We start from the raw sequence: 22,545 nt of genomic DNA, 5'->3' as shown, positions 1-22,545 counted from the left end.
GCACAGGCAAAGTGGGAGCAGAGCTTTAATTAAAACCCAGCGGGGCAATTTGCACCAGCGAATTTAACCCCGAGAGCGCCAGGCCAGCCTTCGGAAGTGGGGCTGTGGGCACGCTGGGCCCCGCAGAGGAGGTGACATTTAGTAGACATTGCGGTACAGCGGGGACTGGCACCTTCCGGTGGGAACGCATGTGAGCGGCATGAGCGCATCCTAATTAACGGAGCCCGCGTTTACCCGGCTGAGTGCTGGGAGAGACAAATGAGACACAACCCCCTTGTCTTCTCACCAGAGCAAGAATTGTTTTTGTTTTCGTTTTTTAAAATTTGCCCCACAGAGCTCCGAATCCTAGTACCCAGTCTTAAGTAGATTTCCTGCCAGATCAAAGAGTTTCTGAACCAAAAGTTAACCCCACTACTTTGCCTCACCTTACAAATAAGGAAAATGATGCCAGAGAGCACCTCAAGGTTGTAGAGAGAGGAAAAGAATGCTGACTTTGCTGACCGCTAGTTCAACTCTCTCTTCATGATTATGTACTGCTGTCTCACTCCATACTGGATTAGTTAACATCTGTATGCCAATATTCTCTAGTATTTCATTTTCTTAAAAAAATAAACTCTTTAGACACATGAAAAAATGTTCCACCTCACTAGCAGGGAAATGCAAATCAGAACCATGGCAAGTTGCATCCCTGCCCTCCTTTTATAGGAGTTTTTCATGAGCAGTCAGCAACCTCTGACCCTGGACATCTCCCTCCTCCACTTCTTAAAAAAATATTTTCTTTCCTGTAGTGCTGTGATACTGTCAGAAGTTTGGCTTTTCTCTTACGTCACCAGGCTAGTCTTTCCCAGTCTCATTTGCTTGTCTCACAGTGTTGGCTGGCAGCATTCTCCATGTTTCTCAAGGAATTCAGTGTGGTCTAAAGCTATGAATGCCATCTCTATTCTGATGAGTTCTAAGTTTATATTTCAGACCTGATCTCTGCTCTGAAGTCTAGACTCCTCAGTCAAACTGCTACTTGTGATATTTTCTCTTAATCCCATGCTCTCATTTCCCACTGTTATCAGCTAAAGGTATGAAAATCACTAAGGGCTCAAGCCAAGAGCCCAGGTATCAATCATCCTTGCTCTCTCTTTACTTGTCCTCGTCACATCCATTCATCAGTTAAGTCCGTTAGATCCACCCCCAAAATATAGAGGGTCTGTTTTCTGAAAATAGTGACTGTTTTGTTTCTTCCCTTCCAATCTATTTTTCTTCATGCATTAATTAGGATCTCCAGGGATATGCTAAAGGTAGTACCAAGAGTGAACAATCTTCTCATGTTCTTTTTTTGGGGGGTGGGAGAGAGACAGAGTGCAAGTGGGGGAGGAGCAGAGAGAGAGAGGGAGACACAGAATCAGAAGCAGGCTCCAGGCTCTGAGCTGTCAGCACAGAGCCCAACATAGAGCTCAAACCCACGAACCATGAGAACATGACCTGAGCAGAAGTTGGACGCCCAACCTACTGAGCCACCCAGGCGCCACCTCCCCCCCCCCTTTTTTTTTTGAGAGAGAGAGAGAGAGAGAGAGCAAGCACAAGAAGGGGAAGGAGAGGGAGGGAGGGAGGGAGAGAGAGAAAGCGAGCGAGCGAGAGCACCCTAAGCAGGCTTCACCCTCAGCGCAGAGTCCCAGTGCAGGGCTCTGTCTATCTCACGACCCTGAGATCATGACCTGAGCCAAAATTAAAAGTCAGATGCTCAACTGACCGAGCCACCCAGGGGCCCCTCTTCTCATGTTCTGGAATTTAATGTGAATCTTCTAACTTTTTCCTTCTGAGTATAGTGCTTTGCCAGAGGTTTCTGGTAGATATACTATTCATTATATTCTTTCTTTCTTTCTACCTCACTGTGCTGCAAATGTTTAACCCTGACTGGGTCTTGGATTTTTCAAACTATTTTCTGTCATGATCATGAAATGTTTCTCTTTATAATCTGTGAAGTCCATGAACACATCAGTTATACTAGAATTGCATCATCCTGCATTCTTGAGATTGATCTGTTCCCCCAATCTACTTCCTCTGGGCTTGGCGAGTTCCCATGGCCACTCCTGCTCTGTGAAGCACTTTGCACTGGGCAGGTTCTTGGTTTTCTTTTACTGTGTGATACCATCTTGCTGGATCTTTTAGGGGGAGCTGGCCTTGTGGCTTTCCAGTGCGGCATTAGAGTTCTAGAACAGATCTTGTCTTTCGAGTAATTTAGGGTCCGGGTTTCGGAGAGGCTGGAGTCTGTGCTAAGTGTGCCATCTTGAGGACAGACAGGAAAGGACTGGAGTTATTTTGGTTGATGATGTAAAGAGATTGGGGGATCATCCTGATTTAGAAGAGTGCCTCTGATCCAGAATGTAATGACATAGAACAGGACCATAGAAGGGAGGTGACAACTCAGAAAAATGAAAACCCTCTCCAAAGTTAACGCTGTTTGAAGTTCAAGTGAGGAGAGAAAAGAAATAGGTGTGGGAAGAATTAAAGACCGAGACCATAAAAATGTCAAGGCCTAAGGAATTTAACTAAAAACTGATTATTGCCAGGGCGCCAGGGTAACTCCGTTGGTTAAGTGTCTGACTCTTGATTTCCGCTCAGGGCACAATCTCACATTTCAGTGAGTTCTAAAGCTCAGAGCCTGCTTGGGATTCTCTCTCTCCCTCTCTCCCTGCCCCTCCCCAGCTCATGCTCTCTCTCGAAATATATAAACTTAAAAAAAAAAAGCCTGTTTATCTCCCTTGAAAGTTTCCATCACCATCTCCTACAAAATTTTTGCTGAAAACATTCCCACTGGTACTGAATCTTGAATATATAAAAGGAGGTGAGGAAGGAAACCAGTGGAAAGTTAACCTCTCATCCAGTCTGACTACCAACATGACCAAAATTCAGGTAGCTAGGGATGAGGTAGAAAAAAATAGAGCAAAGACTAAAGTCGTATTGTAGCTTCCTTCTGAAAGAATGGAAGAATGTCTTTTTGATTTCAGTAAAAATCAGAGGCCAGTATAGGATATTTGGTTGGGAAGCTCAGTCTTGTTTGTCTTGATCTAGTCCACAAATACCCTTTGGTAAGCCAGGTCTTGTGCTGTGTAGTGGGGGTAAAGGTCTGAGAAATGCAGATCTCAGCTCCACCTTCATGCCATGTATATTCCAGTTAGGGAAGAGAACATCGCCCAGACATTACTGCACATATGATAAGAAGTAGGAAAGGAATCATGCGGTAGGACTGGCGGTAGCATGTGCATGGTCAGGACACAGCCGGGGGCAGAGCTTCCTCTAAGAAACAGTCTTTAAACACAGGCCTACAGGAGGGCACAGAACTATTGGTCAGCCCTTCTGACCAGACTCCTGTCTTTCTTTCTTTTTTTTTTTTTTTTTTAAATTTTATTATTTCTAGGAGAGAGAGAGAGAGAGACAGCGTGAGCAGGGGAGGGTCAGAGAGAGAGGGAGTCATAGACTGAAACAGGCTCCAGGCTCTGAGCTGGCAGTCAGCACAGAGCCCGACGCGGGGCTCGAACCCACGAACCGCGAGATCATGACCTAAGCGAAAGTCGGACGCTTAACCAACTAAGCCACCCAGGCGCCCCAAGACTCCTGTCTTTCTAAAGCTGGAAAAAACCAAATTCTTTGTCTGTCCGAAGAATCTCTCTATTCAAGGGTACCTTTAAGATCAAGAATATATGGTTTCAGAATCATGGACTTCTGGAGGTGGAGTCCTTGGCGATCATGGAAGACTGGCTTGTGTTTTCAGTGCACTGACTCGTGCTGGAGTCCATCCACTGTGAGTGGAGGGAAGAGATGTGACACCAGAGCAGATCCCCAGTGAGGAAAGGCAGGAGTCACACTGCTCTGACAGCAAGCTGGAGGAAAGGGAGAATATTTCAGTTGGACTTTTCTGATGACAGGTGATTGGAACTCAAACTGGTAGATACACAAGGAAGCAATTTATTGGTTTAGGAAACAGTAAAGTATGAGAGTTTCTGTGGAGCCTGAAGGCACTATGAGCTCTAGACTGTTGAGCGAGGTCCTTAGGGTCCTTGGAGAATGACAACCTTATGACAGGTGAAAGTAGAATGGTTTGACCAGTGTCACTGTCGTTCTTCAGCTGTGATCCCAGTCTGTGTCATTAGGAGCTATCTCATCCTAATTATAACTGAGCATTCGTTGAACGTCCACAGGGCACCAGGCATGGTGCTGAGCACCAGGGTCCCAGATGGACAAGAAGACTCTGTTCTGCTGCCTGATAAGAGAGACATCTGCTTAAAACTAACAACATGGTGTCACTAGGACACAGAAGTAACATGGGGGAGCAGGCAAATAATATCTCAAAGGTACACATTCAGGGAAAGCTTCTTGGAGAAGGCACCAAATGAGCTCCTCCTGAAGGATGAACAGGAGTTTTCCTGGTGGATAAAGAAGGCAACACTATTTCAAGGGGAAGGAGCAATATCTGTAAATGCAGACACGTGAACCACGGAGATGCGTTCTGAAGACGAGAAGCAGTTTGGATTTGTTGGAGAGTGAGTCAGAGCGTGGGAGCTGGAACTGGAGGAAGGGGAAGGGGTGAGGTAGGGCCAGAAAACGAAGAGTCTGGCATTCCACCTGAAGGTAACAGGTAGAGTCACTGAGGGCCTTTTCTCTGAAAGGTGTGGTTTATTTGGCACGACTTTGGAAGACCCGTCAGTTGGAATCATGCCTAGAGGTGGGGAGCCCAGTGAAGAGGCTAATGGAGTAGTTTGGATGAGACATGGTGGGACTGGACTTTTGACCTTGGTGGTGGGAATGCAAGGTGAGGAGTCAGAGAGGTGGAGCCCAGAGCCATGGAAGTCTAGGTAGAGGGCAGTGAAGCAAGTCTGCCCCCCAGCGGCTTGGAATTGAACTTGCCCGGCAAGCTTCTGGCTGGGACTGGGACTCGCAGAAGCTCTGACAGATTTATCACCGCCAGGGGAGATCATATAGTTCGAAGTTACCATGCTGCCTGAAGTCATCTCAGACTCTGAAATTGTGAAGCAGCGAAAATCCAGAGACAGTATGCTGTCAGGCCAAAGGCATGGGCATCAGGAGTCAGAACACTGAACGTGAGTAGATCTGACCCTTCCTGGTTAGTTAGAAGATTGATGGCAAACTGCTTATGCCCGTAGCCTTCAGTTCCTGCACCTGCATCTAAAAATGAGCCTTGTATTTTCCGCACCTGACAAGGACTGCATGGCAGAATGGAAGGGAAGGGTTTCAAAATGCTATAAAACACTGTGCACATATTAGTTATTTTATACTGACATCAGGATTTGAAATTTGAGTAAGAAGGTACCATTTTGAGAAACTTGCTACCAGGTCACTTTCCACTTGAAATGCATTGCTATAAGGAAGCGAAGTCGTCATCTCTGAGCTGTAAAGATAACGCAGGAGAAACCGTTGATCTTGTATTTGGCAAAGCTGAGGGTCTACCTCAAGGTTGTCTAGACAGAGTTGTGTTATTATGGTATATTTTCACAATGACTCCACCCACTTTCATTTATTTCCACAAAGTTGCGAAGGAGAAGAGAGGAGCAGGATGTGTGTCATTATTCATTTTCGACACCTAAAACCTGAGCCACAGAGAGACCCCACCATGCAGCCCAGTCCCCCTCATCCAGGGAAGGTGGTGCATCCATGGTTGCTGTGGATGATGGAGTAACGAGTCATGGGACTTCTGGGGTCACCAGGATGTTATACAACTTGAGGGGAGGTCTGATGGTCCCCATCCCCCCCATTTCCACTCAATACCTGAAGATATGTTTCCAGAGCTTTCCATATGTTCCAGTCATGCAGGGGTCTCCCTTGTCCATGTGGATGTTGATCCTCGGCTCCCAACTTAGTTGTCAGAGCAGAGTGGGCCTGAGCTGGGGATGTCCAGGACCATCTCATGCACATAGACTGGCCAGAGGTTGCAAGTGGCCTCATTGATGGTTGTGGCCCAACTGGTGGAAGGGAACCCAGATGCCTTTGGACCTTATGATCACCTCATCCAGGAACATAGGCACTGACTGCTCGTGGCACATGATGGAGTATCCTGAATGCATCCAACCTAAAGAAGGCAGTCGGAAAGAAGAGATGACATGATGTCCAATATTCTTTTAGAATACCTCTCCCCCACCATCTCAGGAGTAATCTCAAATTAATCAGACAAATGTTTGACCCTATCTCCTTGTCCAAGCTTATTTGCAACCTAATTGGTCTCCTTCCAGGTTCCTTAGAGTTTGATACTCCCATCCTCCCTTGACCCTGAAGGGTATACAAAAGAAAGAATTGGAGTACAAAGAAAAATCAGAAACAGAAAACAGACCAACGGCAAGGAAACTTCTCTCGTGTGCTTCGGGTCCCTGAAGGCTCCTGTTGAACCATACACGTTTATGTCTTTCATCAGCACAAGATCCCAACGGCCACGTACCCTCATTGTTGCTGTTATAGCTCCAGGCACCCAACTCCAGCTCCGGTGCACCAGGAAGGAAGCTCGGGAACACCTCCCTCCTCCACGCCCAGGACAGTCACATTCCAGAAACGGCCAAAGCTCACCTGGTCATCTTGTGACTACAGCTCAGGTCTAGCGTGAGGGAGAAGAGTCGTCTGTGGAGAAGTGGAGAGTGGAGAAGTGGGAGATGCTATATATAAGGAAGAAGGTGGGATTACCTTTCAGAATATCCTTTCTGGGGATATGGTGCTTGGCTGGATGACTTCCCTGAACACCTGAGCGACACTCAAGTGGTGCTTCTTGCAAGCTCGCGGTCACTTCTCTCTGGATATGGATCTGGAACTGAGACCGAAAGGATTTAGGCTGAGACCGTCCCTGTCTCAGTATTCTCCACTCATCACCATCACACTCCGCACGAAGGTGTTTCCCTGTGCTGAGCAGAGGGGTCTCTGCAAAACTGCTGTTACCTTTAGTGAAAAACATGACTCAGGAGGACAGCAGCTGGTAACGGGCTGAGGAAAACAAAAGGAGTAAAAGCAGAGGTCAGCAACTACTCGGGGATGTCCCGTTAGAGACCTCCTTAGAGCCTGAGTTTTCATCTTTGCTCTTTGATCTTGGGTTGGCATACAGGAACATCACTACTGACCATATGGAGCCAGACCGGACATTCTGTGTTGGGCAGCTTTGCTCTGGTGAGAGACAAGGCAGTGCACCCTGAGGCAGGGCGCAGTCTGCTGCTGCTATGAGGCCTCACAGGATATTTGGGCTCAGTGCCATTGATTTGGGAAGAGCCAGAGTGCTGAAAGCTGATTCACCAAAAGCTAATGTTTGAAATGTACATTCACTGGAAACCAGGGTGCCTGGTGATGAGTTTGCAGAATTTATTTGTTCCTTGTAGCTATTTGTATAGGGTACAGCATTTTGTACCAGATGGGAGTGGGTTTTAATGGATTATGAAGAAATCTGTCTAATTAAGGTTTAGTTCAGTTTTTAAATTTTTGTTTCTGACACTGTCTGAAAGAATTTTCATGTGTCCTTTTTACCAGAGCTTTGCTACTGTATGCAGAAGGAGACAGGGCAGACAGAATTAATTCTCTGCTTGGGGGGCGCCTGGGTGGCTTGGTTAAGCGTCCGACTTTCGCTTAGGTCATGATCTCACGGTTCGTGGGTTCGAGCCCCGCGTCAGGCTCTGTGCTGATGGCCAGCTCAGAGCCTGGAGCCTATTTCAGATTCTGTGTCTCCCTCTCTCTGACCCTCCCCTGCTCATGCTGTCTCGCTCTCTCTCTCATAGAAATAAATAAAAAATATTAAAAAAAAAAAGAATTAATTCTCTGCTTGGGAAAGATGGAATGTAAAATGACCATTGAAAAATGTATGTTCTTAAATGTCAGTATAAGAAAGACCGAAAGTAAAGTGAACTAAACATCTACTTAAAAAGTTAGAAAGTGATAGCAAAATAATGCCTCCCCCAAGAAGCAGAAAAAAGGAAATAATGAAACTAAGAGTAGACATTATTTAAAAAGAAAGAAAGTGGAAATAGCCAAACTCAAAAGTCTGAAAAGATGAGTCCCCCGTGAGACTGATCAAAGATTAAAGAGATGAGAAAAGCATAAATGATAACGTCAGGAATGAAAAGGGAGGGGGGAAGGACAGATGATATAGAGATTGAATAATCATACAAGGATGTTCTAAACACCTTGAAGCCAACACATTGGAAAAATTAGATACACAAATTATTGAAAAGCATAACTTTCAAAACTGAATTGGGAAGGAAGTTAATAATTCTGTAACCATCAAGGAAATTTTATCAGTAGGTAAAAATTTCTTATAAATAAAATGCCAGATGTAGTGTCTACTGAGTTCTTTAAAAAATAATTTTAATCTTATGAAACCTTTCCAAAGAGAGCAAAAGAGGGAATGTTCAGTAACCAATTTTATGAAGAAGGATGTGACTTTGATATGAAAACATGCAAAGACACTTAAGAAGGAGAATTGTAGTCCAATCTAACCTGTAAATGTGGATGTGAGACTCCTAAGAACAATATTAAACTTATAAATAATAACTTACATGTCTCATAATGCACATGACTAGTTATGTTGTTACCAGAGTGCCATATTGGTTTAACATTAGAAATTCAATTCATGAACCCACCTATGTTAACAGGTGAGAAAACAAAAAGCATACAACCATTTTAGCAGTTGAAGAAATACTTTTTATGAAATTCAAAGTTTGTCCAGTAAAATCTCTGAGAAAATAAAGAATAAAAATGAACTTTCCCAAACTGATCATGGATATGTACAAAGCCTATTGTTAGATATCAGTTACATGATGAAACATTCGAACATTTCCCTGAGAGATTAGAATAAAATAAGGATGTGCACTGGTACCATTTTTATTCAACACTAAATGTCCTAGCCGGTATAGAATGCTAAAGTGAAAGTACACAAAGAGTAAAGAGATGAAAAGTGTTAAGAATGACTGGAAATAAATTTTTAAGACTTTCACACTTATAAGTGATATGAGTGTGTACGCGGAAAATATTTAGATTCTCAAAGTTTGGGGCATCTGGATGGCTCAGTCAGTTGAGTGTTGGACTCTTGATTTTGGCTCAGGTTGTGGTCTTGCAGTGTGTGGGATTAAGCCCGTGTTGGGCTCTGCACTGACAGTGTGGAGCCTGCTTGGGAATCATTCATTCATTCATTCTCTCTCCTCTCCCTCTCTCTCCTTCTCTCTCCCTCTCTCTGCCCCTCCCCTGCTTGTGCTCCCTCTCTCTCTCTCAAAATAAATAAATAAATAATAATAATAATAATAAAAAAATGTAGACAGAGAATCATGGCGGGAGGGGGGTACCTAAAGAGATGTTTCGAATCAAACTGCAGCAGGGCTTGTGGTGGTGGTAGTTGTTTGCTTATTTGTTTTGGTGGAACACAATGAGCTGATTTTTAAATTTAAATGGAATCAGCAAAGAGCCGAGAATAGTTGAGTGCTCTGGTAGAAAAATAAAGAAGAACAAATATAAAAGTATTACACTATTGAACCATTTGCACAGAGATAGAAAAATAAATTAATAGAAAAAAAACCCCAGAGAGCTTCCAAAAGACGTATATATATATAGGCAGTTGGCCCAGCAGATGAGGGGAAGGAGTAGACTTTTCAATGAGCGGTCTTACAATAACTGGGAAGCCATGTTTTTAGACCCTGAAATCGTGTTCCTACCTCCCATGACACAAAAAACTCATTTAAAGATTTTCACTTGAAAGGAAAATTGCACAACTCTTAGAAGATAGTACAGAAAAGTATCGTCATGGAATTTGGGTAAGCAAAGTAATTTTTAATCAAGATGCAATTAGCATTACCCATAAGGAAAAGGTTAACAACTTGGACTTGTAATGTTTATCAGAAGAAGTAATGTTTATCAAATGATACCAGAAAAAGAAAGGTCACCCAGAGTGGGAGAAGCTATCAGAAAACCCATAACCAACCACGGTTATATAAACAGAAAAATCACGACATACAGAAAAATGCACCGAGAATAAAACACAATTTAAATGTCAAGTTAATATCTGAAAAGCTGCCTAACCTCGTTAATAACCGGGACAGCATAAATTTAAACCACAATAATACAGTCTTCTGCACCCATCATTTTGGCCAAAAGGAAAAAAAAAGCCAGCAATATTAAGTGTCCACAGGATCTAGAGCAATGGAAACTCCTCATATACTCAAAGTGGTACAACTTTAACGTGCTGTTGTCTACAATTTGTTTTTATCTAGTAAAGTTGAGCTGTGCATATTTTATTTTTTATTTTTAAAAATTTGTTATTTTTTTAAAAATTTACATTCAAGGTAGTTAGCATATAGTGCAATGATGATTTCAGGAGTAGAATCCAGTGATTCATCCCCTACATATAACGCCTAGGGCTCATCCCAAAAAGTGTCCTGCTTAATGCCCCTTGCCCATTTAGCCCATCCCCCCACCCAAAACTACTCCAGCAACCCTCAGTTCTCTGTATTTAAAAGTCTCTGATGTTTTGTCCCCCTCCCTGTTTTTATATTATTTTTGCTTCCCTTCTTTTATGTTCATCTGTTTTGTCTCTTAAATTCCACATATGAGTGAAGTCATACAATATCTGTCTTTCTCTGACTAATTTCACTTAGCATAATACCCTCTAGTTATATTCACATAGTTGCAGTTGGCAAGATTTCATTCTTTTTGACTGCTGAGTAATACTCCGTTGTATATTTATACACCACATCTTCTTTATCCATTCATCTGTCAATGGACATTCAGGCTCTTTCCATACTTTGGCTGTTGTGGATAGCACGGCTATAAACATTGGGGTGCGTGTGCCCCTTTGAAACAGCACACCTGTATCCTTTGGATAAATACCTAGTAGTGCAATTGCTGGGTTATAGGGTATTTCTATTTTTAGTTTTTTGAGGAACCTCCATTCTGTTTTCCAGAATGGCTGCACCAGTTTGCATTCCCCCCAGCAGTGCAAAAGATCCTCATTCTCCACATCCTCGCCAACATCTGTTGTTGCCTGGGTTGTTAATGTTAGCTGTTCTGACAGGTGTGAGGTGGTATCTCATTGTGGTTTTGATTTCTATTTCCCTGATGATGAGTGATGTTGAGGATTTTTCATGTGTTGGTTAGCCATCTGGATGTCTTCTTTGGAAAAGCCTTTTGCCCATTTCTTCACTGGATTATTTGTTTTTTGGGTGTTGCGTTTGATAAGTTCTTTACAGATTTTGGATACTAACTCTTTATCTGGTATGTCATTTGCAAATATCTTCTCCCATTTCATCAGTTGCTTTTCAGTTTTGCTGATTGTTTCCTTCACTTTTTATCTTGATAAGGTCCCAGTAGTTCATTTTTGCTTTTGTTTCCCTCGCCTCCAGAGACCCGTCAAGTAAGAAGTTGCTGTGTCTGAGGTCTTTCATTCATTTTAAGTTTATTTTTGTGTATGGCATAAGAAAGTGGTCCAGGTTCATTCTTTTGCATGTTGTTGTCCAATTTCCTCAACACCATTTGCTGAAGAGACTCTCTTTATTCCATTGGATATTCTTTCCTGCTTTGTTAAAGATTAGTTGGCCATATGTTTGTGGGTTCATTTCTGGGTTCTCTTTTCTGTTCCATTCATCTATGTGTCTGTTTTTGTGGCAGTACCATACTGTCTTGATGATTATATCTTTGTAGTATATTTTGAAGTCCAGAATTCTGATGCCTCCAGCCGTCATGTTTTTTTTCAGGATTGCTTTGGCTGTTCGGGATCTTTGCTGGTTCCATACAAATTTTAGGATGGTTTGTTCTAGCTCTGTAAAGAATGCTGGTGGTATTTTGATAGGGATTGCAGTGAAAGTGTAGATCGCTTTGGGTAGTATTGACATTTTAACAATATTTGTTCTTCCAATCCAGGAGCATGGAATGTTTTTTCATTTATTTGTGTTTTCTTCAGTTTCTTCCATAAGCTTTCTATAGTTTTCAGTGTATAGATTTCTCTTCTCTTTGATTACGTTTATTACGAGGTATTGTATGTTTTTTTGTGCAGTTGTAAATGGAATCGATTCTTGATTTCTCTTTCTGTTGCTTATTATTGGTTTATAGAAATGCACCTTATTTCTGTGCTTTGATTTTATATCCTGTGACTTCGCTGAATTGATGGATCAGTTCTAATACTTTTTTGGTGCAATCTTTTGGGTTTTCCATATAGAGTATCATGTCATCTGTGAGGAGTGAAATTTTGACTTCCTCCTTGCTGATTTGTGTTGTATTCTTTTGTGTTGTCTGATTGCTGAGGCTATGACTTCCAATATTATTTTGAATAACTGGTGAGAGTGGATATCCCTGTTGTGTTCCTGACCTTATCGGGAAAGCTCTCAGTTTCTCCCCATTTAGGATGACATTAGTGGTGGGTCTTTCATATATGGCTTTTATGATCTTGAGGTATGATCTTTCTGTCCATACTTTCTTGAGGGTTTTTGTCAAGGAAGGATGCTGTATTTTGTCAAATGCTTTCTCTGCCTCTATTGAGAGGATCATTTGGTTCTTTTCCTTTCTTTAATTGCTGTGATATATCACACTGATTGTTTTGCAGATATTGAACCAGCCCTGCATCCCAGGTATAAATCTCATTTGATTGTGGTGAATATTTTGATGTGTTATTGGATCTGTTGGCTAGTATCTTGTTGAGGATTTTTGCTTCCACATTCATCAGGGAAATTGGTCTGTAGTTCTCCTTCTTATTGGGGGTCTTTGGTTTGGGAATCAAGGTAATGCTGACTTCATAGAGGGAGTTTGGAAGTTTTCCTTCCATTTTTTGGAACAGCTTCAAAAGAAAGATTCTTTAGATGTTTCATAGAAATCCCCTGTAAAGCCATCCAGCCCTGGACTTTTGTTTTTTGGGAGATTTTTGATTACTAATCTGATTTCTTTACTGGTTATGGGCCTGTTCAAGTTTTATATTTCTTCTTATTTTAGTTTTGGTAGTTTGTTTCTAGGCATTTGTCCATTTCTTCCAGATCGCCCAACTTATTGTCATATAATTGCTCATAATATTCTCTTATTATTGTTTATATTTCTGCAGTATTGGTTGTGATCTCTCCTCTTTCATTCTTGATTTTATTTATTTGGGTTGTTTCCTTTTTCTTTTTCCTCAAACTGGGTAGGGGTGTGTCAATTTTGTTAATTCTTTGAAAGAACTAGCTCCTGGTTTCATTGATCTGTTCTACTGTTTTGTTTTTTTTTAATTTCAATATTGATTTCTACTCTTATATTTATTTCCCATCTTCTGGTTTGGGGCTTTATTTGCTTTTCTTTTTCCAGATCTTTCAGGAGTGGGGTTAGGTTGTGTATCTGAGAACCTTCTTTAGGAAGGCCTGGATTGCTATATACTTCCCTCTTTTGACCAACTTTGCCCTGTCCCAGAGGATTTTGGCTGTGGTGTTATCATTTCCATTGGCTTCCATGTACTTTTTAATTTCCTCTTTAATTTTTTGGTTTTCCCATTCATTCTTTAGTAGGATGTTCTTTAGTCTCCAAGTATTTGTTGTTTTTCGAAATTTTTTCTTGTGGTTGATTTCAAGTTTCGTAGTGTTGTGGTCTGAAAATATGCACTGTATGATCTCTGTCTTTTTGTACTTGTTGAGGGCTGATTTGGGTTCCAGTATGTGATCTGTTCTGGAGAATGTTGCATGTGCCCTAAAGAATGTGTATTCTGTTGATTTTGAATGATACGTTTTAAATATATCTGTTAAGTCCATCTAATCCAGTGTGTCATTCAAAGCCATTGTTTCCTTGTTGGTTTTATGTTTAGCTGATCTGTCCATTTCTGTAAGTAGGGTATTGAAATCTCCTGTTATGGTATTATTATCAATGAGTTTCTGTATGTTGGTGATTAATTGATTTATATATTGGGTGCTTCCACATAGATGTTTACAATTGTTAGGTCCTCTTGGTGGATAAACCCCATAATTATGATATAATGTGCTTCTTCATCTCTTGTTACAGTCTTTATTTTAATGTCTAGATTGTCTGATATAAGTATGGCTACTGTGGCTTTCTTTTGACATGCACTAGCATGATACATAGTTCTCCATCCCCTTACTTTCAGTCTGAAAGTGTCTTTAGGTCTAAAATGGGTCTCATGTAAACAGCATATAGATGGATCTTGCTTTTTTATCCACTCTGTTACCCTATGTCTTTTGATTGGAGCATTTAGTCCATTGACATTTAGAGTGAGTACTGAAAGATAAGAATTTTTGCCATTGTTTTGCCTGTAGAGTTGGATTTCTGGTGGTATTCTCTGGTCCTTTCTAGCCTTTGTTGCTTTTGGTCTTTTTTGTTTTGTTTCATCTTTTCTCCCATCAATGTATCCCCCTTAAAATTTCTTGCAAGGCTGGTTTAGTGGTCGCAAACTCCTTTAGTTTTTGTTTGTCTGGGATACTGTTTATCTCTCCTTCTGTTTTGAATGACAACCTTGCTTGATAAAGAATTCTTGTTTGCATATTTTTCTGATTCAGCACGTTGAATATATCCTGCCACTCCTTTCTGGTCTCCCAAGTTTCCAGGGATCGGTCTTCTGCGAACCTGATCTGTCTTCCATTGTACATTAAGGACTTTTTTTTCCCCCTTGCTGCTTTCATGATCTTTCCTTGTCTGTGTGTTTTGTAATTTGACTATGATATGCCTTGTTGATAGTTGTTTTTTGTTGAATCTAATGAGAGTCCTCTGTGCTTCCTGGATTTTGAGGTCTGTGTCTTTCCCCAGGTTAGGGAAATTTTCCTCTATGATTTGTTCACATATATCTTCTACACCTTTTTCTCTCTCTTCATCTTCTGGGACCCCTTTGATGCGGACGTTACTCCTTTTTCATGGGTCACTGAGTTCTTTAATTCTTATATCATACTCTTTTGACTTAGCTTCCCTCTTTTTTTCTGCTTCATCAGACTCCATAATTTGCCCTGGATGTCACTGATTTGCTGCTCTGCTTCATCCATCTTTGGCACTGTGGCGGCCATTTGGGATTGATTCTCATTTATAGCATTTCTAATTTGTCCTGACTGGATTTTACTCCTTTTATCTTTATAGGAAGGGATTCTGTGGGGTTTTTTTTGTTTGTTTTTTTTGTTTTTTTTTTTTTGTTTATTTGTTTGCTTTTAGCCCTAGCTAGTATTCTTATTATCGTGATTCTACATTCTGGTTCAGACATCTTGCTTGAATCTTTGTTGACTAAGTCCTTGGCTGTCATTTCTTCCTTTTCTTTCTTTTCAGGTGAATTCTTTTGTTTCATCATTTTGGAGGAAGAAGAAGAATTGATAAAAAAATAAAAACAACACAAAAAAATCAAATATAGAATGCTAGATCATAGTCGTGTTTTGGTCTGTTTGTTAAAAGAAACTTGGTAGAATAGAGGAAAAAGAGAAAGGAATTAAAATCGGGAAAAAAGGAAAACGTTTTAAAATAATAAAATGCATACAATAAAATAGAATAAAATGAAATGACAAAAGTGAAATAGAATTAAAAATTTACAAAAGTAAAAAATATAGTAGAAAATTTCAAGAAAATCATTTTTGTAAAAATGAAAATAAAAATAAATTTTTTCCTCTTTCTGTATTCAAGAATAAGAAAAGAAAAATAACAAAATTGAATAGATGGACTGACAGACAGATTGGAATATGATTGAAATTACATTGTTTTCCCCTAGAAGTCAAACTGTGAAGCACTTTATAGTCCTTAAACTAAGCAGGCAGAGAGACTTATGTTCCTCTAGAGCATGGTTGGCACAGTTGGCCAGGGTTTGGTGTAACGGCTCCCTTCTCCACTAGATGGTGGTGGTTAGCTTACTGGAGTGGATCATTGTGGCATGTGTATGCACATGCACAGGAAAGGTGAAAATGGCATCATTCAGCTACCCAGTCTCTATTATCAAAACTCGGTGCTTTCACCAACTGGCAGTCAAGCACCCCTCTTTGTCTCTGGCCTCCATCCACTCCCTTCTTCTGCCCTGTCTGCCACCAAGTCATCAGCCTGCCAGGTGACACCTCCCTTCTGAGTTTTATCTCAGACGGGGCTGTATTTACAAACCCCTCACTTCTGAGGGCCCTGCAGCTTCAATCTGCTCCACCCCTCTGGGGGAGGGTCTCGCCAAGCAATGGCTAGGTGCAGCCCCCCCTCCCCACCCGCCCAGGAACTCTGACGCAACCACACCACTGCAGATGCTCAGAGACTGCGGCTGGGTGCCAGCCCGCCCCAGAAAAAGTTTGTGTGATCATGTAGCAGCAGTTTCAGGAGTATGGTAAATCACAACACACTTCTGGCACTTTGTTCTTGTCTCTTAACATCCTTGTTCCAACACCAGTAAGCATGGCTGTACTCTGGGTCCACTGAGACCTTTGCCTGTGGGGAGTCTGCACAGCCTCTACCAAATGTCCTCTTAGTGGGGGAACTGCTTCTCCACGTGTGGGGCAAGAACCCCTCAGACCTCGCCTTCTGCTCCTGGGTATTCACCCTTCTCACCAGAGTTCCACCAGGTAATGAACTGTGGAGTTTCAGACTCTGCTCCCCTGTTCATAGAGTCTTAATGGTATCCAAGCCCACTTCTTTCTCCTCTCTTCTTTTCTTGTTAATTCCCTTATGGGTGTTTCCACTCTTTCTCTTTCTCTCCAGCTGCTTTTGGGGGAAGTGCTTTTCCTGTACCCCCCCCCCCATCTCTATTCTCTCTCTGCAGGCAAAAACAGCTCCCTATGGCTTCTTTCTACCCCAGTTCACCTCTCCATACCACAAACGAGTTCTGTGGTTCAAGTTATGCAGATTGTTGAATTAATCTTCAGGTCAATTTTCTAGGTGTGCAGCTTGGTTTGGTGTTGATCTGGCTGCATTTCAGGGACAAGAGATGCAAAAAAACTTCCATGCTCCTCCGCCATCTTGGCCCCTCTGACAGTGTTCTTAAAGATACATTTTTTAAAAAATTTTAAAGTCTGTATTATAACAAATGGATTATGGTCAGTAAAGTTCAAAGCTCTGCCTGTTTCTAATTTGGAATATATTGCTTCTTCCTTCAGATTGTCTGGCTTTTGCATAGATTCCAACAATTTCCATGTTTCCTTTTAATTTGTTCTTTAAAAGCCTTAAAATGATATTCCAGCACCTATCTCAGAATCTCATTATTTCTGCACGGGTCCAAGAGGAAGGAATCTTTTTGATAGAAAATCATAATATCCTAGTCACATTCATTTAAAGCATTTGTTAACGTTCAATTCAGAACTGCCTACACCAAGGAATCTTGCTTTAAGTAAAGGCAAAGAAAAATAGGGTAGAATATCCCTCAACGCTATCTGTTTTTGTTTTGTCTTTTTCAGCTACATTTAGGATGTGGGTGTAATTAAAGGGACACATTGGCTCAAATCCTTTTAAGGGCAACCACCTATCCACATTCATAAACCAGTTTCCTGCTATTGCAGGAGTAGCTTGAGCTCCCAATGGAACATCCATTCTAAATAAGGTAACTACTTTATAATTCTTCTTAGAGTCTTAACTACTGAATGTACACACACACACACACACACGCACACGCACACGTGCATGCGCAGACATATTTAGTTGGTATCAATATGTGAGACTAAAATTTTACTCTTATCTGTATATTCGGCCCTGGTTTCAGATTGGTTTACTCTGTATTACTTTGGATCTAATATACCAGTTGTCGCATGCCCCAGGGCTTGACCCCAGCCAAGTTATTGGAGATGGTGCAGGAATTCTCTGTGTACCTAAGTATTTGATTCTGCTACCTTTCAAGATCTTGGGGCCTGACATAGTTGCTGCTTCTAAAGCCCTCATCTTCTAGTCTGACAGCAGTGCCAGAGTCCTTGACAGAAGTTTGAGAACAGAGATCCAAAAGGAGAAAAGACTCATGAGGTCCGAGTAGAGTCAGAATTCCCTGATCATGGGTCCCATTTGGTGAGGTGATTATTGACCCAGGTATGGGTGAAACCCCTGGTAAATTGAATTTTTTTTATTTCCTAATATGCTTTTTACATTTTTATTTTGGCAGGTCCCTTACTAGCCTTAACCATCTCATGGCTGGCTATCCTGTCACTACTCAATTTTCAATAAATAGTTTGTGGTACTTGATGTCCTTCTGTGAGTAGGTACATTTTTTTTTTTAACCAAGTGGCCAAGTTTCTTGCTCTGTGTGGTATGAATCAAGAGGAAAGTTATACATTTAACAAGAGGTATTAACCAGAATTTCACATGTGTAATTAATAAAGGCAATGACTCTATTGTATCCCAAGAATCTAAATCCGTTTTAACGATATTATGAGGTAAACAGTAGATGAATTTGTTTCTATTCAAGTAAAAGCAAATTGATTTGGGAGATTGTTCATGGATGGTACAAGTGAAACGTGGCCTCTTCTGTGTATCTCTATTCAAAGATCAAAAGCCATGGTGTCTTTGGTGAGATATTTGCCTTCATAATAAAGACAAGCCCTTTGAAACCTTAAAGAAAGGTTTGGATAGTAGGTTTAACTTACCCCTTCAGGGAATTTGTGTATTTGTCCTTTCCCAAAAGTCATATTTCTTTGCCTTAAAAAATTCACTTAGAATATTTTTTTAAAAAGTGACTAGCAGTTACTTTATGGGAAGAGTCACATGGATAGCTCTTGTAGACTAAACCATTTGCCACTATGGGAACAATACTGTTGATGGTGAGGAGTTGTGATGTTTCTGAGTGGCCACAAGGAGGAGACAGAGAACAGCATAGTTGACCCCAGAATCTACAGTGCCTAAGTTTATTCAAGATAGACATTACTTCAGTTTCCTTTAGCAGGGCTTGTTATTTCTTTTTAACAACATTTGCTAGGGAAGTAGGATGTTTTATGGTTCTATTCAGTGTGACCAACTGTTAGTGTTTTAATGGTTTTGAAATTAATTGCCCATCCTAATAAGTCCGTGCTAAGGGGAGAAGATATAGGTAGAGTCCTTTTTATCACCTCAAAAACTATAAAGCAGCCATTGTTACTTCCCTAAATTACCCTAGGGTGATGTCTTTCCTTTGAAATTCCAATATCCTAGGAATTTGGGTATTTAAGATATTGGATCTAACAGGCCCTATAAGAACATATGTGGTTCTGTGTCCCGTGCTCTGAGACATGAAGAATGGAAGTTGGGTACCCTTAAGAATGAGCAAAGGACATGTGGATGCAAGTCCTGTGTTTAAGACAAGCTTCTAGGACTCCACCAGGCTGTTATTTTGAAGCATCAGATCTTTAAAATCTTCCAGACTAGATAGGGCAGGGTCATTGTATTAAAGACTGTGTACCTTGGATCAGTGACCTTTATCATTAAGTAGTTCCTTTTGAGTAAATAGAAATAACATTTTGGTTTTTAGCAGTTTGGATCTGGTCATTTGTGGTTCATTAGCTACACACACGGGTTGTTTTTTGTTTTTTTTTTAATGTTTATGTTTGAGAGAGAGAGAACGTGAATGGGAGAGGGGCAGAGAGAAAGGGAGGTGCAGAATTTGAAGCAGGCTTCAGGTTCTGAGCTAGCAGCACAGAGCCCAATGCAGGACTCTAACTCACAAACTGTGAGATCATGACCAGAATTGAAGTCAGACGCTCAACCCACTGAGCCACCCAGGCGCCCCCACACATGTAAGTTTCATGCAAGAGGAGCTGCAGGTTGTGCAGACCCAGTGAGCATACCGTATGTTGTCTGAAAGTTTGGGCTCTGGAGTCCAGCTTGGGCTTTACCATTTAGCTCTGTATCTCTACTTCCTTCTCTCCAAAATGGAGATAGTAACAGTACTTACTGTGTAGGACTGTTGTGAACATAAAAAATAAAAGCATTTATACAAGTCCCTGGAAAACAGCATTTTTTGATGTTGAGGCCTGCATTATCATCCTTGTGAGCAAATGTACTTGCATACAGAATACCCTGACGTTACTTGTGAACTTAGAAACAACTTAGAGTCATTTGTAAGAGAGAGAAGGGCTCTAGTTTCCACTGCAGAGTGTGTGGGGAAGAGTCAGGGTTTGTCTTCGTCTCTATGGCAACCTCTTTTTTTTTTTAATGTTTTTATTTATTTCTAGGAGAGAGAGAGAGACAGCATGAGCAGGGGAGGGTCAGAGAGAGAGGGAGTCACAGACTGAAACAGGCTCCAGGCTCCGAGCTGGCAGTCAGCACAGAGCCCGACGCGGGGCTCGAACCCATGAACCGCGAGATCATGACCTAAGCGAAAGTCGGACGCTTAACCGACTAAGCCACCCAGGCGCCCCTCTATGGCAACCTCTTAAACCCAGTATTACCCCCCATGTTCTCCTCCTTAACATCATGGTTGAGAATACCAGTTCTGGAGTTGAATTTCTTGGGTTCAACTCCTTTCTCTATCTGTAGGGAGGCTAATCACATGCTGAGACAGCCAGAAAATCAGGTACCAATACTTCTTGGAGGTTAAACTTGATGTTTAATAAAAATGTAGTAAGTACTTCACACGAGGTAAGTCAGAAGTTTGTTGAACTTCCATTTTCTAGGTGAATTTTTGTTTAAATTGTAAATCCTTCATGGAGGAGTTTTTCATTGCTAGAGGTTTCACTCAAGCCCTGACTTTTCCTTTTATTAGCTTGGTGACTTCAGAAGTTATTTAATGTCCCTCAGTATCTGTCTCCTCATCTATGACATGGGAATAATAATAGTACCCACTTCAAAGGTCCATTGTGAAAATTCCATGAGATAACTCACATGAAGCACCCCACGCAATGCTTGGGACGTATTGATTGCACATTGTGTGCTGCGTGTCATTACTGTTCTCTCAACTCACAAATGTTTCCTGAGCACCTTTCATGTGAAAAGCACCTGAGAAAAGATGGTAGTGAAAGAAAAGGAAATTATCCTAGAATCAGGAGGAGGTGGATGGGATTCAGGAAAGACATTTTCTAGGTCAGCTCTTCAGAGGAGCCACTCTACTCTGAACACAGCTCATGGAATGATACTGAAAACAACAAAAATATGGTTTAAAAGTAAGCTGGAGAAAAATGACCACACCCCATTAATCCTGGAGACGAAGCTCCAATTAGAACTCTACCTCGCCAAAGAGCTGGGATGGGCTGGAATGGATTATTAGAAAGCTCAGGGTTAATTTGGTCCACGGCTGCACCCAGTAATCCTGCTTCTGAGTGAAGCCTGTCACGCACAAAGATAATGTGGTGACTGGAGGAGCGAGTCGCCTGTTTTGTGCTAAGAACAAATAGGCTGGTGGGCCTGGTAGGCATTACTACCGTGACAGTTACTTTTGGTTGAAACAAAAGTAGTAGAAGATGAAACTAACCAAGAAGACCAAGTGGCTTTGTAACATTCACTTTGAGTCTACACCGTCTTTTGTGAGTTTATACCGTTCTTTGGGTTACATCATACCTAGGAGTCCTTCTAGAGGTGGGAGAAAGGACATAAGATAAGCTAGAGTCTCAATAACCATCCTCAGTACTGCGTCTGGAAAAACACTGATACTCACTAAATACTCTGACACAGGGACTGCACGCCCACCTCAGGTGGCCAACTCTGAAGTGGGGTTCAGTTTTCAGGTTGTCCACACAAGACTGGACAGACAGGCCCCCATTGGGACCTGGCAAAACCCAAAGAATACCCTTATATGTTTATGCATTTTGCAGTGGACAAACATGTTCACCATTATCAAACAGTAGACTTTCATCCCCAAGTCATGGGTGAGAATATAGAAGCACAGGGAGGTGAAGAGATTTTCCACAGGACCAACCAGATTCAGGGCTCTCTATACCAGCCTGTCTCTCTTGCTGCTAGAAAACTTCCCAAAGCAGAAGAAATTAACAGTCATGTTCAGGGCCGGCAGGTGTGAGGGACTGATGTCAGATTATTATGGTAACCCATAGTTGTTAGAACTGTTGGCCAGAAGTAGAGGCCAAGAGCCAAGACCTCAAGATGCGCAGATGATCCTCTGCTGGAGGATGAGGATGGTGAAGCAGGTCGGTTGAACAGGGAAATAGTAACAAGGGTGTTTTCCTGAGAAAGCTGGTGTCATTTTGTCTTATGTCATTAAGGTCTTTGACCTTAGCCAGCTTCCTGAAGACAGGGATGGAAGGTGGGGCTCAGGCTCAAGAAGCTAAGCTGGAAACATGGGTGGTGGCCTTGGCGAGTGAGCCTGAGCCCCACTTCGTGCACAGCCTTTACACCTGGGGATGCATGTACCCCTGCATGGGGTTTTCCTGCCACGCAGGCAGACAGGACAGGCTGCTAGCCACCTCCTTCTGGACAGGCCAGCCCCAGGCCTCAAAGAATGGAGCCAGATTCTTCTGCACCTTTTCCGAGAACTTCTTCACCCATAGATTCATCTTGCCCGCCTTGTCTTCGGGGATGCCAGAGAGCGTCTGGTACTCAGCAAAGAGCTGGGTGAATGGCTCCCACCCAAAGGCCTCCTGGAGCTGAGAAGAGAAGGAAGGGGCAGAATGAGGTACCAAGTTTGTGAAAGTACCTGCAACACACATGTTCAGAAGTATATTTCAGTTGCAGTGGTTTCTTCCCCTTCAGCGTTCGTGAGCTTCCCTCCTGCGATCT

At 41.9% G+C, this 22,545-nt stretch overlaps 1 protein-coding gene across 1 annotated transcript in view; it reads right to left on the bottom strand.

The window, feature by feature from the left end:
• Positions 1-20,412: 20,412 nt before the first annotated feature.
• TCAF2 (TRPM8 channel associated factor 2) overlaps positions 20,413-22,545 on the bottom strand; it is a 28,217-nt gene continuing 26,084 nt past the window's right edge. The window contains exon 8 of the mRNA XM_039243068.1: positions 20,413-22,412. Within this exon, the coding sequence (XP_039098999.1) occupies positions 22,158-22,412 (255 nt within the window). The 3' untranslated portion in view covers positions 20,413-22,157. The remainder of the gene's footprint in view (positions 22,413-22,545) is intronic.

Source organism: Hyaena hyaena, unplaced genomic scaffold, assembly GCF_003009895.1.
Source record: "Hyaena hyaena isolate Hyena2069 unplaced genomic scaffold, ASM300989v1 scaffold_220, whole genome shotgun sequence".
NCBI classification, from domain to species: Eukaryota; Metazoa; Chordata; class Mammalia; order Carnivora; family Hyaenidae; genus Hyaena; species Hyaena hyaena.
Note: the sequence above shows the minus strand (reverse complement) of the source record. Positions and strands in the feature narration are given on the sequence as shown.